This window comes from Panthera onca, chromosome C2 (assembly GCF_046562875.1).
Source record: "Panthera onca isolate mPanOnc1 chromosome C2, mPanOnc1 haplotype 2, whole genome shotgun sequence".
Lineage (NCBI taxonomy): Eukaryota > Metazoa > Chordata > Mammalia > Carnivora > Felidae > Panthera > Panthera onca.
In genome coordinates this window covers 65829427-65849110 of record NC_138347.1, presented here as the reverse complement: position 1 = coordinate 65849110, position 19684 = coordinate 65829427, and the positions used below count along the sequence as shown (strand labels likewise).

General features: G+C 35.4%; 1 protein-coding gene across 3 annotated transcripts in view; it reads left to right on the top strand.

The window, feature by feature from the left end:
- GSK3B (glycogen synthase kinase 3 beta) overlaps positions 1-19684 on the top strand; it is a 197383-nt gene that overhangs the window by 105156 nt on the left and 72543 nt on the right. For all 3 annotated transcript variants that reach the window (XM_060639879.3, XM_060639881.3, XM_060639880.3), the window contains exons 4-6: positions 1960-2070; positions 12116-12246; positions 15449-15555. In XM_060639879.3, coding sequence (XP_060495862.1) covers positions 1960-2070; positions 12116-12246; positions 15449-15555 — 349 coding nt within the window. The remainder of the gene's footprint in view (positions 1-1959; positions 2071-12115; positions 12247-15448; positions 15556-19684) is intronic.

Here is a 19684-nt window from a genome sequence, read left to right as displayed (position 1 = left end):
GGAAGAGCATATGGAATTAGATGATGTAGATGGGTGCATGTAGTGGTGCAAGCAAGGACATCAGCTGAGGGTGAAATGGAAAGAGGGGTATCGGAAAAAATCAAGTATGGTACTTTGGAAAAGTGAATGGACTAGACAAATACACTATTGCTGGGCCAATTGAATTTCTTGATGATGAATTTAATGTGAGAAACAAACACCACAGTTTTAGCCACATTCAGCAGTTTGGATGCAGGCATGGAATGGATGGAAAGCTGGATTTAACCACGGTTGTGGCTTATTGAACAGATATGACTTGACACACTTTTTCATAAAGGGCCAGATAATAAATATTTTTGGTTTTGCAGGCTAAAGTCTCAGTTATAACTATTCAGCTCTGCCAGTGTAGCCCCAAAGCAGCCATAGACAATACGTACAGGTATGAGCATTGCTTTGCTCCTTAAAACTTTATTTATAAAAACAGGCATCAGGCTTTTGCTGTTGTTTACTGACCCCTGTGTTAGAGAGTGAGGATAATGGTAGACTGTGGAATTTAAGCTGGATATGGAGAGAAGAGAGGAGAAAACGGGAGTGAGCAATAATGCAAAGGTAATAGAGTCAGTGGCATACTGTCTCACTAAACTGTTTCCTGTGCTCCACTGTATTCATTGATCTCATATCTTGTATATAGTTTTCTCTATGCCTTAAGTGCTCCTTTCATACTCAATTTAGATGTCATCTCTTTTATACCTACACCCTTATTACTTCCTTTGCAGTGGCTACTGACATGGAAAATGTCAGTATTACATGAAAAATTTTCAGTAACTGCTGAAAATGGAAAATTTTCACTTCATTTTGGTAGATAACATGATTTCAAATTGGGAAGATTGTGAAAGTTTCTTTACTTACAGATTTTCCCATTCAGTAGCCAATTCTGGATTTGCATGTGATTCTCAACTTTGTTTTCTGCTTCATTTTATCTATCTGCTATTGTTCATATGAAGAGAGTAAGGGTAGCACTCTGTCCCTCTTTCCTACTTTGTACTTAGTTGGAATTCCCTTCTTTCTCTCCACTGATCTTGGATTCGTGTCTTTAGGCTGCTGAGAAAGGATGTTTGAACATATGACCTGCAATAAACTTGTGACTATGGTAACTCGCCTCCTTATAAGTTATTCTTTTTCTTTCAGTTACTTGTAGAAAACAGTGGTTATTCTACTAATTACAGACTATTAGACAACCATAGAACCTTGTAGAGGTTAGAGAAATTTTGAAGAACATTTAGCCCAATTTTTCATATTATAGTTAAGGAACAAAGCCTAGAGAGATTGACTTGCATACATTAGCACAGAGTGAGGGCTGGAAATCTTAGCTCCCAGTTCAGTACTCACTCTACTACAGTGACAGCTTTCCTTATAGGATATGAGGGTACTGGTTCTCAAACTAGAAAATAACGAAATTTTGTGGGGCACTGGGGTGGTTCAGTTGGTTAAGCTTCCGACTCCTGATTTCGGCTCAGGTCATGATCTCTTGGTTCCTGAATTCAAGCCCCATGTTGGGCTCTGAGCTGACAGTGCATGGCCTGCTTAGGATTCTCTATCTCCCTCTCTCTCTCTGCCCCTCCCCTGCTCTCTCTCTCTGTCTCTCTGAAAAATAAATAAATAGACATATTAAAAAAAAGATGCAATTTTGTGACAGGTGATATCCTCTTATAACCAAAATAATAGTTTAAATATAGTTAGGAATCTTAACAGTATTGAAATGGCTATGTTTTTTCCATGAAATTATTAGTAAAAAGGTAGACTTGCTTTTACTATTATGGTTACATTCTGAATTATTTTTGTATAATTAAAATTGAATGCATGAATCTTTTCTTAAAAATCCGAATAAGTGCCTATATAGAGATTTTACTCTAATTTGAATATTTAAAAGACTAGTTTCTAAGTTTGTTTTTTCTGTTTGTTTTTAATAAACTCTTTCAGAAAGATGAAGTCTATCTTAATCTGGTGCTGGACTATGTTCCGGAAACAGTATACAGAGTTGCCAGACACTATAGTCGAGCCAAACAGACGCTCCCTGTGATCTATGTCAAGGTATGTAAAAATGGAACAACTTTCCACTTTAAAAAGTACTTATTATGAAGCAAGAAAAGTACTGGATGTGTTTTAACTATATTATTGCATCTAATGCCAAGGGGGGAAGCTGCAAAGTAAGTATTGCTAGAGTTTTGTTAAATTCTTGTATACTTTTTAAAGTGTGAAACCTTTACCTTTTAAACTTTCATGACTCAGATATTAGAGATAACTTGTCATCTTTCTGACAAGTGAATTTTTCATAGACATTTATGCATTTTAATTTCATTAGCCATAGCACCTTTTTATCTAATTTCTGATACCTTTATTATGCCATAGGAGCAAGCATATCATATAAAATTATAAAACATCTATATGTGATCAAATTAAGTATTATATCACCATTTATAGATATGTTGTAACTGTAGCTAAAGTTTAAACTTTCTATAATTTTAAATATGCACAGATGTGCATATTAGGGTGTTACTTAAATTTTAGTACCTAATGTCATCTCATGGAGACACAGAGTGTCACAGACTGGCTAGGAATTTACCCAGCATAATTCTGATTAAAGTTGTGATCGCTAATTAGAAACATTTTTATTGTTATTATCATTATTATTATTAGGTTCAGATCTTTATTTATCTATTTTTAATAATAATTATAATTATTTTATTTATTTTATTTTATTTTATTTTATTTATTTATTTTTTCAATATATGAAATTTATTGTCAAATTGGTTTCAATACAACACCCAGTGCTCATCCCAAAAGGTGCCATCCTCAATACCCATCACCCACCCTCCCCTCCCTCCACCCCCCATCAACCCTCAGTTTGTTCTCAGTTTTTAAGAGTCTCTTATGCTTTGGCTCTCTCCCACTCTAACGTCTTTTGTTTTTTTCCTTCCCCTCCCCCATGGGTTTCTGTTAAGTTTCTCAGGATCCACATAAGAGTGAAAACATATGGTATCTGTCTTTCCCTGTATGGCTTATTTCACTTAGCCTCACACTCTCCAGTTCCATCCACGTTGCTACAAAGGGCCATATTTCATTCTTTCTCATTGCCATGTAGTACTCCATTGTGCATATAAACCACAATTTCTTTATCCATTCATCAGTTGATGGACATTTAGGCTCTTTCCATAATTTGGCTATTGTTGAGAGTGCTGCTATAAACATTGGGGTACAAGTGCCCCTATGCATCAGTACTCCTGTATCCCTTGGGTAAATTCCTAGCAGTGCTATTGCTGGGTCATAGGGTAGGTCTATTTTTAATTTTCTGAGGAATCTCCACACTGTTTTCCAGAGTGGCTGCACCAATTTGCAGTCCCACCAACAGTGCAAGAGGGTTCCCGTTTCTCCACATCCTCTCCAGCATCTGTAGTCTCCTGATTTGTTCATTTTGGCCACTCTGACTGGCGTGAGGTGATATCTGAGTGTAGTTTTGATTTGTATTTCCCTGATAGGGAACGACGTTGAGCATCTTTTCATGTGCCTGTTGGCCATCCGGATGTCTTCTTTAGAGAAGTGTCTATTCATGTTTTCTGCCCATTTCTTCACTGGGTTATTTGTTTTTCGGGTGTGGAGTTTGGTGAGCTCTTTATAGATTTTGGATACTAGCCCTTTGTCCGATATGTCATTTGCAAATATCTTTTCCCATTCTGTTGGTTGCCTTTTAGTTTTGTTGGTTGTTTCCTTTGCTGTGCAGAAGCTTTTTATCTTCATAAGGTCCCAGTAATTCATTTTTGCTTTTAATTCCCTTGCTTTTGGGGATGTGTCGAGTAAGAGATTGCTACGGCTGAGGTCAGAGAGGTCTTTTCCTGCTTTCTCCTCTAAGGTTTTGATGGTTTCCTCTCTCACATTCAGGTCCTTTATCCATTTTGAGTTTATTTTTGTGAATGGTGTGAGAAAGTGGTCTAGTTTCAACCTTCTGCATGTTACTGTCCAGTTCTCCCAGCACCATTTGTTAAAGAGACTGTCTTTTTTCCATTGGATGTTCTTTCCTGCTTTGTCAAAGATTAGTTAGCCATACGTTTGTGGGTTTAGTTGTGGGGTTTCTATTCTATTCCATTGGTCTATGTGTCTCTTTTTGTGCCATCAGATCTTTAAAAAAATTTATTGAAGTATGATTTTTTTTTACCTATGACATTGTGAAAATTAGGAGTTAAGTTTCAAAGTCTAGATATCTAAATATAATTTTTTACATTTTATCCTTTATAGTGATGACTGTAGAAAACAAAATGGCAGTGACTCTAAATATTTTAAGATTGAGTATTTTACTTAATAATTACAATTTTAAACTTTATAGTAATAAAATGGGTACCAAAGCAGGAGTTTGCTAGCTAATTTTGACAAGGAGCCAGGATTCCTGTTGAATTCAGTGCTAAGAATTTAAAACTTAGTTGAGTTTGTGGTTCAATTGATCATAGTAAGAACTAAAAAGACACAGTTTTTGTACTACAAATTTACTTTAGTATTTTATTCTGGTTTTAAAATAGCAAGGCCCTATTCAAGATAACCAGCATAATAGAATATCCCTTTGAAATCCCTAAATCTAGAGTAATCTTTGAACTTCTCAGTTTAGAATGGTGATGGTTTCATTCTACCTGCTCATAGCTCTTATTATTAAATGTGGAGCACTGGCAAATTTATGAAGCAGAAAAAAACCCTAGATTTAGTTCTTGAAGTTAAGATCCAACTGCTTTTGGGCAGTTACCACTCCATTCTCTCCTTAACTTCCATGTTGGTAGCTTCCATATTGGTAAAATTGTACTCCTTTCTTTCCTGCTCACTATATAGCATTATGGGTCTATAAGATGAATTTACCATATGAGAAAACATTTTTGGAACTATAGAATAAAAGTAACAGAAGACCATAAAACTAGATTTAAAAAGTGACACATTGAGAACATTTAATAAGAAGTGCACAGTGGTTCTACCAGTTTTTTTGTTCTAACTCTAATTCAGCAAATAAATGCTAAATGATTGCAGCGTAATGTGAAGGTTAATAAAATATTTTATTCCTCCTCTGGTAAGGAGAAAAAAGATTACACAAATAACTATAAAACAGGAAAAAAAAAGTGTTACAAAAGTGGTTAGATATGTCCTATTCTTTTAAAATGGTAAAATTTCCAAGAGAAGGTTATAGTAATACCTCTATTGAATCTGTCCTCCAAATTTACTTACCTCCTAGCAGATCTCTATTGCTCCATAGCTGAGCCAGTACCTATTTTCCCACCAACATAAAATGTGCCAAATGATTTTCTTATCCTATATAATGTCTACAAAAATTTTACTTACTTCAGGATCTTTTAGCTCCTCTAAACATTTTTTTATTGAAGGTTTCAAATAGAAATAAAAAAGAAAATGAAATAATGAACCCCCATGCCCCCATTATACAGCTTCAACAATGACTAGTTCATCGCTATTCTTTTCATCGACACCACCGTTTATTCCCTACTTGCTTTATTTTGAAGCAAATCACAGATGTTCTTTTCATCTGTAACTATTTCAGTGTATGTGTGTACATGATAGGGACTTTCTTTTTAAAAACTTAGCTACAATATCATTGTCTTTACCTATACGAATAAATAGTAAATCATCAATATTATTAAATATCTAGTTACTATTTTTATTCCCAAAATGTTATATTGCATATGTTTTTAAGTTTCTTTGTTAGAATTGGGAGCTAAGTAAGGTCCATATAATTGATTTATGGTTTTTTTTTTGTTTTTTTTTTTAATTTTTTTTTCAACGTTTTTTATTGATTTTTGGGACAGAGAGAGACAGAGCATGAACGGGGGAGGGGCAGAGAGAGAGGGAGACACAGAATCATAAACAGGCTCCAGGCTCCGAGCCATCAGCCCAGAGCCTGACGCGGGGCTCGAACTCACGGACCGCGAGATCGTGACCTGGCTGAAGTCGGACGCTTAACCGACTGCGCCACCCAGGCACCCCTAATTGATTTATGTTTAATGTTTCTTTTTTATAGACTCACTCTCTCTTAAACTTCGTTGTTAAAGAAATTTGGGTCAGTTGACCTGCAGTTTGTTGGTCTGGATTTTGCTGATTGGATTACCGTAGTGTTAATATGTTTCCTGAAAATTGGTGATTAGATATATTTTTGTAAAATTTAAGACTACTTCATATATATTGTTGAGAGCTTTCCTAAGGAAGCACGTAATGTCTGTTTTTTTGTGATGTTGTGGGCATTGATCATTGCCTAAATTCATTAATTTATCAAGGCTTACAAAATGTTGGTATTCTAATATTAGTTCTTTTTAAATTTATAAGCTGGAGTAGTTCTGTAAATAGAAACTTTCCATGTCAGCTCTTTGGTTACCCTCAGATACTACAGTTAATATAAAAAAATACAGGATATATATTTGATTATATCCCTTTATGTACCAAAATTTATAATAATTAGTTGGTTCCATAGAATTGGTTCCATAGCATCCCCCAGAGGTGACCAATGAGATATTTTTTGTTGTTGTATGTTTGTTTTAAAATTTCTTGCATGAGTCTTAATTATCTTTGCTAGCTTCTTCACTTTCTGTCACGATAGTGTTCTAGATTCATCTTAAACATTTCTTCCCCAGACTTGGACTCAGCCTTTCCTTCAAGGAGACCTGATTCTTTTAGTGAGAAATGGTGTTTGAGACCATTGTCTGGATGTTAGGAGTGCTAATTGCTACAGGGTTGGTTACTCTTTCTAGGGTTTTTAGTGGATAGAGCTAGAAAATATGTGGATAATTTTTTCAAAGATAGCATGGGATATCTTTTTTTTTTTTAGCCTCAAAATGAATATATATTGACATTTCTAACTAAATATTGGGGGATGCAACAATCTACATTTGTATTTCCTTTCTCTTACATTAAAAATTCCAGTTTCAATGATAGTATAATTACTTGTTCTGTCCTATACTCTACATACAATATTCTTATAATAATAATACTGACACTACCATCACCAACTGAAAATAATTTAAGATCTCTTTGCAGTTCTTTTTATTCCCATGGTATATTTCATTAGGTATAAACAGTTAAATTTCTTTTTTAAAGAACATTGAATAATTCCTCTCTATGTGATTATATCTCATTAAGCTTTATTTCATTTTACTTTTATTATAGATGGCATTTTAAAAATTTTAAATTGTTACTTTAAATTTTATGTCAAAATTGATATAAAATATTTACATAGTTACAAAGTAAAATCTGCAAAACAAGATATAGTCAAATAAGTTTAGCTTTTATCCCTGTTTGTTCTACCCTGTTCTTTCTTTCCCCCAGAGTTAAATATTTAAAATTTTTATGGTCCTACCATAGGTTAATAAATAGGCAAATGTATATAATTATTTTATTCCCCCACCTCCTTTTTATGTAAATGATTATATAATATGTACATTTTATTCTGTCATACTTTTTAAATTAAAAATACATTCTGGGTTGGGGCGCCGGGATGGCTTAGTCAGTTAAGTGACTGACTTCGGCTCAGGTCATGATCTCATGGCTTGTGAGTTCGAGCTCCGTGTCGGGCTCTGTGCTGACAGCTCAGAGCCTGGAGTCTGCTTCAGATTCTGTGTATGCCCCTCCCATGCTCATGCTCTGTCTCTCTCTGTTTCTCGATAATAAATAAACATTAATATATACATACGCGTGTATATATATATATATATATATGTATGTATATATGTATATATACACATATATATAGAGAGAGAGATATTCTGGAAATCGCTCTGTATTAATATGGCTATTTCACCTTCCTTTTTTATAGCTGCACATTAGTGTATTATATGGCTATGTTCTAATTTATTAAGCTGGTAACCTATTAGTGGTGTATTGTTTTCAGTTGTTTGTTTTTGTTTTTGCTATTAAGAAATAATGTAGTGAAGAGCCTTGTGCTTTCTATGTTTTTGACAGCATGTATTTGGATGAGGTCTCTGGCATTCTATATTTTAAAAAAGAATATTATTATGCATATTGAAGTTGGCAAACAAAGAAAGATGTAACATTCCCCCTTCCCCCTTGTTGAAAAAAGGATGGTTCTTTTATAAACCACAGACCTTCCAGAGTCTGATTTATTGGCTCTGGACATTGTTCTTTGAGGACACAAATCTATTCTTACATTTCAGAGTCTAAAAAAGATAAAAACGTCTTCTGAAATTGATAATCTGATCTCCTTCACTTATTCCTTCTACCTAGTTTTATAAAAAACTATTTCCATGAAAAATATTGGATTGGAAGATGGAAGTAAAAGTGATAAACCCATATAACTCTTGTCTTCATAGACCTCACCATCTAATAAGGGGTTGTTTAGCATATATGTCACCAAAATGGCAACTACAGTCCTTTGTAATTTTATGACTTCCACTTTTTTCACTTTTTCTGGGGAAGTTGAGTATATTATATTGTATTATTACGTCAGTCCTTTCTTCAGTCTTATACTACGGGTTGCTTTGTAGTTGACAGTGGTTAATATACAAGTTAAGAAGTTTTTGAGTACCTTTCCTTTCTGATGAGCATCATTTATAACTAAGTCGGTTTTAAAATCCAAGTCTGAAACAGATGCTGGGAAAATCATCATTGTGAACTTGACTTTTTTTTTTTTTAATTGGAAAGACATGTTTAAGGATATGGTGTGAGTACACAAGAAAGCTGAGAGCATCTTTGTGAATTATAAAATTGTTATTCTATTATTTGTTTTAAACAGGTTTAATAACACAGAGGAAAGGACATTGGACTGGAGTTAGATTTGATAACATTATAACTGTTCAAACTGTTCATTGGGCTTCAGTTACCACTTCTGTAAAAATGAGGATAAATGAGCATCTCACAGAGTGATTGCAAGAATTAAAAAAACAAAAGGGTGAAACCTCTTGGTTTGACAGTACCTACAAATAAATCTTGAATTTAAAAATGTGTTGAATACCTCCTGAGTTTCTAAGTTTGTCATTCTAGTTTTTACTTAGTGATCAAGCTATTTAATGGTTACATTTTCCACTTTTATTTAATAGAATAAAAATATAACAAAATATGGAAATCACTATTAAAGAAGTGTACTTAGCCCAAGCCAGTATAGAATATTTAGTAACTGATTTGGATTAATTGCTTAACCTCTGTGCCTCAGTTATTTTATATGTAAAATACAAATAGCAGTACCTTTTTAGATAAAGGTTAAATGAAAACACAGGCAAAGCATTTAGAATAGTGCCTGGCACATGATAAGTTATTTTTCTTGTTATTGCTGTCTTAATAGGCGTCTAGATTTTTTTTTTTTTTAATCTAGAGAAGGCCTCTCCATTTTTTTTATAAATAAACTTTTACAGAGTCAAAAAAACGAAAGATATGAAATTGCATATTTCATTCTTTATCTTTTCAAAAGATAAAGTGAGGAGAATGAATATAATGAGTAGATCTTTCAGATCAATGAATATAGTAAAAAGACCCCTCAACCTCATTTAAGCTCTAAGCATTTTTGACAAGAAAACCTTTTTTCCCACTGATTATTGCTGACCTAGACATTAGTGCCCTGACACAGAGTTTGTAAGTTCTCTCCTTTAGTAAACAAATGCCTATGAACTCAGTTTCTTCTTGGAGCTCATTTTCTTTTTTTTTTTTTTTTTTATTTTTATTTTTTATTTTTTTATTTTTTTTTTTTAATATATGAAATTTACTGTCAAATTGGTTTCCATACAACACCCAGTGCTCATCCCAAAAGGTGCCCTCCTCAATACCCATCACCCACCCTGCCCTCCCTCCCACCCTGCCCTCCCTCCCACCCCCCATCAACCCTCAGTTTGTTCTCAGTTTTTAACAGTCTCTTATGCTTTGGGAGCTCATTTTCTTAATGGTAGTAAATAAACTTTTAGGGGTGCCTGGGTGGTTCAGTTGGTTTAGTGTCCGACTTTGGCTCAGGTCATGATCTGCCACTTCATGGGTTTGGGCCCCACATCGGGCTCTGTGCTGACAGCTCAGAGCCTGGAGCCTGCTTCAGATTCTGTTTCTCCTTCTCTCTGCCCCTCCCCTGCTTGCATTCATATTCTCTCCCTCCCTTCTCCCTCCCTCTCTCTCCCTCTCTCTCTGTCAAAAAATAAATATATAAACATTAAACATTTTTTTTTTTAAATCTTTAGAATCCTGAGAGTAAGCTTTAGGACTTGAAGATGGATTCTGTGAACAATAATACTGTGGTAGAATTAGGAAGCTTTTAAAAAGTTATATGGATACCTAAGTTCCTTAATTCTAACTTTGGGACAAAATGCAGACCTTACCTATACATTTTGCAGCATGCTTCATTAAAAAAATTTTTAATTTTTATTTATTTTTGAAAGAGACAGAATACGAGTGGGAAAGGGGCAGAGAGGGAGACACAGAATCTAAAAAGTAGGCTCCAGGCTCCGAGCTGTCAGCCCAGAGCTTGATGTGAGGCTCAAACTCATGAACCACAAGATCATGACCTGAGCTGAAGTTGGACCCTACACCGACTGACCCCCTGGGCACCCCAACAACATGCTTCATTTTAAAGATGGCTTAAACTTTTCCAGCTTTAGTTCAGTATTAACATTAATGATGTACTGAAAGTCAGTTGTAGTTTTTTTTTTTTTTTTTTTTTTTTAACGTTTATTTATTTTTGAGACAGAGAGAGACAGAGCATGAACGGGGGAGGGTCAGAGAGAGGGAGACACAGAATCTGAAGCAGGCTCCAGGCTCTGAGCTGTCAGCACAGAGCCCGACGCGGGGCTCGAACTCACAGACCGCGAGATCATGACCTGAGCCGAAGTCGGCCGCTTAACCAACTGAGCCACCCAGGCGCCCCAGTTGTAGTTTTCATCAATGCCTTTGAAGGAAAGTAGGTCTCATGTTAACTTCAAGAAACTGAGTCATACCAGTAGCCTCCTTAGGTGATGCCTTATATCAGTGCTTTATCTGACCTTTGACTGTTGATGTTGTTGTTTTAACCAAGATACTGGTGTCCTTGATTTGAATCATTTCAAAAATTCTTTCCATGATGTAGAGGTAACTTTGAGGTAGAGGTCAGAAGGTAAGTAGTCAGAAAAATTTAAACACCAGCCTTGGGATAAACAGAAGTTTAAGAACTCATTTTCTTCATGAAGTACCTCTTTTCCCCAGCCAAGAGTCTGAGTCTTTCGTCCATGCAGACTCAGTTCCTCAGTGTATTTTTTTGTAATAGAATTGAAATAAATATTCTTTAATTTGATGTCAGTAGTCAGCTAGGATCTGTTCTAAATGGTATTTTTTTTTCTAATTTTATTTTTGAGAGAGGGAGAGAGTGCGAGTGGGGGAGGGGCAGAGAGAGAGGGAAACACCAAATCCAAAGAGGCTCTAGGCTTCGAGCTGTCAGCACAGAGCCCAACGAGGGACTTGAACCTACAAACCATGAGATCATGACCTGAGCCAAAGTCAGACACTTAACTAACTGAGCCACCCAGGCATCCCATTAAATGGCATTTTAAAGTCTACTTATTTCTGAAGGATATTACGGGAAGAGTGCTATGCTGTTATAACGGAGTTACTGATGTCTTGATAGGACATCAACTATAAATTTTCTCAGTTGACATGTGAGTTTTCTCAGGCCCCTGTATCAATAACCTGTATGGCTGACATCTCAGAAAAATGTTATTCTGAAGATGAAATTGTACATACTTGTAAAGAATGATGGACTTAAAAAAACCAGAAGACTTGGCTTCTGGTCTAATCATTGTTGTCATCATTGATTTGGAATACCTCTCGGGCTTTTCTGTTTTGTTTGTTTTTTGCTTTTTTTTTTAAAGAAGCCCATCTTAGCGGGCTTAAGGCAAGATGTCAATAAAATAAAAAATTATAAAGCACATTGTAACATTTCCTTTTTTAAATTATTAAAGGATGGTGCAAATATGGCATGGTTAATGCAACTGCAATTAGCTAATATAGAAATGACATGAAACTCTTAAAAGATTGAATGCTGTTCTCTTTTGAAAATCTGTTGCTTTATTTATTTACTGCTTAAGGATTCTGATTTGTTTGGGGCCGAAAGTCTTCAATTAATTTTTACTGTTTATTCCAGTTGTATATGTATCAGCTGTTCCGAAGTTTAGCCTATATCCATTCCTTTGGAATATGCCATCGGGATATTAAACCACAGAACCTCTTGTTGGATCCTGATACAGCTGTCTTAAAACTCTGTGACTTTGGAAGGTAAGCTAGCTCTCTTTTCTTCTTTCTTTCACTCCTCCCCTACATCACCCTACCTCACCCTACCGCCCCATATGCTCTTTTAAAAATATATGCCTTTTACAGTGTCAGTCTAACAATACCATAGTCCTTATTCAGGGAGTATAAACTAGTACAGGTTCTTGTGAGAATAGCTTTGGTAAATTTTGTTATAATTATAAATGTGTATAGTCTTTCATCCAGCAATTTAATTCCTAGGAATTATTCCCTTAGAAATACTTTAAAATAGTGTATATACAGGGATTTTTATTATAGCATTGTTTATAAATGTCAGTAGGAAAATGACCAGATAAATTCAAGAATATACACATAAAATGTAATACATACAACTGTAAAAGATAATGAGGTAGCTGTCTGAATTTAAAAGGAATGATGTCTAAGAAATACTAAATTGAAAAGGCAAGGTCAAAACTATATACAGTATGTTCCTTTTTGTGTTTTAAAAACACACATAGTATAGCCACGTGTATACAGGTATATGATTATTTCTGGAATGATACATAATAAAACCACAACATTGGTTGCCCCTTAAGAAGGGAAACTGGGAGTATAGTATAGTTGTTTTTTCATTGATGGTACTTCTGTATCGTTTGAATTTTTTATTGTGTTTATATTCCTTTCTCAATAATAATAAATTTTTAAAAATATTATCATTCATTACTGCATTTTTTTCCACTTCAGTGTTAACCTTAGTAGCAGTGGTTTCTTCCTTTTCCTCTTTAAATGAGTCTCTTATTCTTCTTTTCTGCAAATTCTAGTGCACTTTGTTTTCTTAAACTAATTCCTTGGTAATAATATATTGTGTAATAAAACTTCATCCTTTTTATTTTCATAGTGTTCCACATCTTGTACCTCTTTGATCTACCTCTCAACATGAAACCAAACTTATATATTCATATAACTTAGTTAACCTTCTTCCCCCTAGATTAGTTTCTCTCCTCTCAATCCCTAAGACATTGCAACATAACTTGAATTCTCTCCAATGTTTTTCATCCTCACAAATTCTTACTTTTCAGCTTTTCATAGATAGTGACCTACACCTCCTAATATCTCTGTTCCCACCTCTTTGTAATAGTTTTGTATTAACTTACAGTTTAAATTTTAGGTTTAATATAAGATATATTTTCCACAGGCTGTCTCTTAAGAGTGTCTTTAAAAAACAAGCACATCTGCTCTGTCAGGAATTCATTCTTAGTCTCACAAGGGTGTGCTCCTTCATACCATCCCCTTTTTACAGTTCACTGATTTCAGACACCTATTGTGGGATTCAGCTCATTTTGCAGGCTATAACTCTTCCCTAAACTATCAGAAAGGCTGAAGGATATTAAATCAAAACTGTTATCTGATGATGGAAACAAAGCACTACTGCTTAATATCTATCTGTAGGACAAACTGTGGAGATCAGTTGAGTATTACTGTCAGAGGGTGTCTTCTGCACTGACAGTGACTGATTACTATGAAGAGACTGTGAGACATCAAGCTCAGTGAAGTTTCTGTTCTCGCTATAGTGTCAGAACACTGTTGCTATGGACCTTTTTATTGGGATATAGAAGTTGTTTTGTTCTAATCTATTTGGAATAGGGATTTCACTTGTATGGTAATAGGTCATTTTTAATAGCTCTGATAAGTAACGAAACTGCCTGTTTTGTTTTTAATAGTTGGTTTGGGCAACTAGAGTTTTCCATACACTTTAGATTCTTAGTGCCAGGTTGATGGTGACTTGAACAAAGCAGTATTACTCTCTTTCAGTAATTCTTTACTGGATGAAATAAGGCCTGGAAATAGGTTGAAGAGTTGGACTTTCTCAGAACTATTTGTAGTCACTGCATTGGATCCTCTTATCCTTCAAAGGGCAGGAAGTAACAAACAGCCTCACCTGAAGGAGAGAAGGTAGCTTCATCAAGTATTGAGGAAACCTACAGGGTTTCCGATATTACCTTCTTATAGTGAATTTTCTGACTATATAATAGGTATCTATCTTGTTAATAAAAAGAATCCTTTTTTTTTTAAATTTAGAAAAGTTTTATCAGTTGAGCTGAAAAGGTGTCTTAATTTTCACGCAGCCTAAAAACAAGGATTGATATTATTAATTTATGAAATTGTTGCTCTGTGTCAGTACTGGGGGAGAATATTAAAAAATATACTGCCTCCCACCTTCAAAAGTTGTAATGAAGAAAGAACAGGTTAAGGTAAGAGTTACCATTGACCAGAAATAAATGGAAGAAAAGAAAAATCCAAACTTTGAAACCTTTATGACTATTTTCATTTGTCTCTTCTCTGTTTTCCTACACCATTACCTCAAAGTTTTCCCTTTCTTTGTTACTTGCATTCTTAGTATTTTGATTTTGTTGTGTTTGTATTTATTGCCTCTATCTTTGCTGTCATCATATGCCAAAGTAGTCAGCTTCTACAGGTGTTTATTTCAGTGTATCTTCAAATGATCTTGAGAGACATCTCAAAAGAAACTAATTTTAATTTACTTTAATATTTAAAATACATGCCACAAAGTATTTTGGAAGGAAAGTTGGAGTAGAGAACATGTAACTAAACTTCAGACAGCAGAGTTAGAATTTAGAGACCGTGAATCATCTGTGTCCAAAAGTAGAGGGCCTGTATTCTTTATTGGGTAATGTATGTTTAGACAATTAATAAAGGGACCTACATAGTGGAAAAATAAAGTAGATTGGGGTCTGTAAGCCTTGGGATAGTCACTCCAAGGCAGAAGCCAAAGTAAAAGAGTGATCAATTTCTGCCAGAAATATATTGGAGAAGTATTCACTCTTATAATCCGTTATTATGCTTTTAGTGGGTGGAGGTACTTCTTTTTCTGCCCTTCCTTTGTATTTTAGAGGTAGTATTCAAGGAAAAGAGGATCACAAGAAATTCAGCATTTATCCTTTTATGACTTTGTCTCTTTTTCCTTAGGTAACAGTTGACAAATGCATTCTTTAAAAGCTACTGTTATTTTTCTTTTTTAAATACTGTTATGTTAAAACTTTGTTTCTTTTGTCAGATAGTTACGTTTTATATTTTCCTTTTTGTATGTTGTGTGAATGGATTGTGTGAATCTTAGATAAATGGTCAGTGTTGTGAATGATAGCATTTAGCTTCTCTTAAGGTTTAGACTTAGTTTAAAGAATTTCTGCTTTTTATTTTTTTTCATTAGTGCAAAGCAGCTGGTCCGAGGAGAACCCAATGTTTCGTATATCTGTTCTCGGTACTATAGGGCACCAGAGTTGATCTTTGGAGCCACTGATTATACCTCTAGTATAGGTAAGTACTGAATATGAATATAATGGCTTGTAATTGTTACTTGTATCTTGTTTTTAGTAATTTAGTATTACTAATCTATACTTTAACTTAAATATAAAAATAAGAGTGACCTAAAGTCTGTTTCTTCTTAAAGACAGATGTACAAAAATGTGTAAAATATTTTAAATTTCAACTTTTAGAATTTAAGATACCTTTACTATTTTATTTTACAGTTTCTATGATTTTTAGAAAAATAAAGCTATTCTTTATGAGTGTGTGGTTCCATTATGATTACATTTGTTTTTAACCTAAAATTTCAAATCATTCCTAAGTATATCTTTTCTTTTTAAAAATTGCAATTCCCCTGAAATACTAACTTCTGAGCTTGATCACTGGTGGAGAATTTACATCCATTATGTTTATGGTGAAAATGATAGGATGGCCATATTGTTGACATTCCTACTAGGCTGTCCCAGTGGGTTATTTAATTTTAAGTCAGGTCACAAAAAATAATTTTGACTTTTTCATTAGTTTGGCTAATGATTCTGATTCTGATTCTGTAGAAGTCTTCACAAAATATCTTTAGTGATAGCATGAATTGAATAGGGACTGTTTGCTTCAGTCTTCAGTGACCTCTTCTACCCCATTTTAGCCCACTAATAGAGAACATAGAGTACCATCAGCTGGACATGAATAGTGAAGCTAAGAAAGGAGAGCAACTTCAGGCTAGGTGTGTAGGTAGAGGTCAAAATTATTTTATTGTTGTATACTATTTCTGAAGAGAATTCCTTAGTCCAAAAACAGAAACAAGAGCATGCAGATTCCAAACAAACCAACCAAAAAAACCAACCATGGTTACAGAAAACTAAGAAAAACCACAATGTGAACAGTTTTTGTCTTTTAATTCAAGTGGAGGGGCGCCTGAGTAGCTCATTTGGTTGAGCATCAAACTCTTGATTTCAGCTCAGGTCATGATCCCAGGGTCATTGGATAGAGCCCTGCTTCAGGCTCCACGTTGAGCTTGGAGCCTGCTTTAGATCCCCCCCTCCCTTCCCTTCCCTCTCCCCTTTGCCCCCCTTCCCCCTTCCTCTCCCTCTGTACCTCTCCCCTGCTTACATGTACACTCTCTCTAAAATTAAAAAAAAAAAAAAAGTTTTTTAAGTAGTAATAATAAAAAAATAATACAAGTGGAAATTCTCTGTTGAGCACAGACCTCTGGACAGAAACACATTACCATTTTAAAAAAAATGTTTTTTGATGTTTATTTATTTTTGACAGAGAGAGAGAGACAGAGCATGAGTGGGGGAGGGGCAGAGAGAGAGGGAGACACAAAATCTGAAGCAAGCTCCAGGCTCTGTGTTGTCAGCACAGAGCCCGACACGGGGCTCGAACTCACAGACCACGAGATCATGACCTGAGCCAAAGTCGGACGCTCAACCAACAGAGCCACCCAGGCACCACCCCCACATTACCATTTTTATTTTGCCAAAGGACAAAATGCCAAAGAGCAATTTGATTTGTGCCAAGGGGCCCACAGGTTTTACCCACCAATTCTTATGGAAAATAGCTTTGCTCTTTAGGAGCTCTGAAAAGGTCTAGGAAGCCCAGGACCCTTCAGACCATACTTTAAGACTTGTTGCACTGGAAGATAGAGAATACGATGGGTGTGTGTGTGTGTGTGTGGGTGTGTGTGTGTAGTGCTGAAAGTTTCATCATGGCTGTGTATGTTAAGGGACAAATGAGAAATAGCAAAAAGGGTATTTTGATTGGAGTAGAACTAGATTTGAGTTCCAGGTTTGTTATGACTTAGTTAAGCTATGAAGTGGAGATTGCTAACAGTTCTGCCTACCTTTCTGAGTGGCTGTGGTGATTAAATACAATGTTAGTGAAAGTACTGTAGAAATGTAAGATGGTATTCACTTGTAGTATTTGTTAACTAGATTCTCCATGAGAGCAAATTTAAGTCTAAGCCCTTTATCTTTGGAAATATCATTGGATTTTCCAGCTGCTTTATATTTTATTCAAATATATGATACTGATCATCTGCATACCAGATATTGGGATGAGTTGTGCCAGGGTCACTGAAAGTAAATGTAGTTTGCTTCTTTTTAAAAAGTCATGACCGTATCATCTGACTCAATAAGGCATGTTTATTATGAACTTGTGACCTGCTTAAGAGTGCCTAGCACTCTTCTATAAAGGTCCATGTGCCTAGCAGTTCTTTGAAATTGTCTCACAAAAGAGGAGCCTTTTAGTCCATTTTCTCTCTTAGGAACCACTTCTCTGGATATTATGAGTACCTGCTTTTCAGTAACCTCCTTTGTATGGCTAAAGCCAGAATCTGACTTTCTAGGCTTAGGACTCACCTCAGCTGAGGTCTTTTGAACCATAATAAACCTAGATTTGACCCCCTCCCCTTTTTTTAAGTTTATTTATTCTGTGTGTGTGTGTGTGTGAGAGAGAGAGAGAGAGAGCGAGCATGAGCTGGGGAGGGGCAGAGAGAGAGGATCCCACACAGGCTCCGCTGACACAGGGCTTGAACTCATGAACCGTGAGATCATGACTTGAGCCAAAATCAAGAAACAGATACTTAACTGACTGAGCCAGCCAGGAGCCCTGACCTCCCTTTTTAGACTTGGATATTTCCTCTCATGACTCTGGGAGATTTGTAGACAGACAAAAACAAAAATACTTAATAGTGTACTAATGCAGGTACATTTTAGGAATATTTTTAACAGTGTTATTTGAAATGAAAGAGTAGCTGTTTCCAGTTAGAGTATTGTCATGTTTAGATATAACCAGAACTAAAGCTGATGGCTCTGATTATATTGTCTTGCTGAGAAATGGCAGAGAACAAAAGGCTTCTTTAGGACCAGGAATTGAGTTTACAGGCCCTTGAAGAGACAAGTAGCTATTCTTCGATAGTGAGGCAGTTATTCAAGACAGTAATGTCTAGGGGCGTGGGTGGCTCAGTCTGTTAAGCACCCGACTTCGACTCAGGTCATGATCCTGCGGTTCCATGGCTTTGAACCCCACATTGGTCTCTCTGCTGTCAGTGTGGAGCCCTCTTCGGATTCTCTGTCTCCCTCTCTCTGTCCCTCCTCCACCCTCGCATGCATGCATGCTCTCTCTTTCAAAAACAAATAAACATTAAAAAAAAAAAAAAAAAAAAAAAAGACAGTACCTTGATTGGGAATTGAAATTGGATTCCAGGCCTACCTCTGCTACTCAGTAACTTTACCTTGGACAAGTCACTGAACTTTATTGTGCCTTAATTTCCTTTTCTGTGGATTAAGTATGTTAAACTAGGTAGTTTTGAACACTTTAACCAGGAATTAGAGTTAAGTATGAAGAGGAATGCTATTTTGGCTGAAACCCCAAATAACCAGATAAGTCAGTGGGCCAAAACACTTACTTTTCGTGCCTTCTGTTAATTCTGTTTTATTCTCTTTGGAGAATATTATTCATTTGTCCCACGAACTATGAACAGAATAGATTTTGGTATCTCTCAGAAAGTGAATGATAGACCACTGGTGTAGTTGCTACCTAAATCTGTGGCAACCACTAAGCAATAGTATCCCTTAATGGTTTACTCCTTGTCTCCCATATTTGTACCTAAGTCCTGCCTAAGAAGGATGTCTGAGCTCTGAAAAGGTCTAGGAAGCCCAGGACCCTTCAGACCATACTTTAAGACTTGTTGCACTGGAGGATAGAGAATACAATGGGAAAAACCATTTCCCATGGTTTTTAATGAACATTTAATTATTCTTCTGCAATTTTTCCAGCCTTGTCTTCTGAGATGAATTATTCTCTATAGAGGAAAGAAATGAGTGCATATTACCTTCCATCTAGTTACCTAGGTAAAGGTATATTTTTAAACCTAGATCAAGATAAAGCATTTATGTTCATGAAGATATACATCTTTTCCACTTCATTTTAAGAGTTAGTATTACTTGACTTTGAGTGAAGTAAAGTTTTGTTAGCAGGTTTTGATATTTTCTTCATTTAGCAACTATCTAATATATCAAGGAGGGCTCTTTCGGTGTTTGCAAAATAGATGTCTTGGTTATCATTGCTTAGAACTGGACAAAATCAACTTGAATTTCTTAAATAAAATTGTTGAATCCTTATTTTCCTAGGTCAGTAAAAA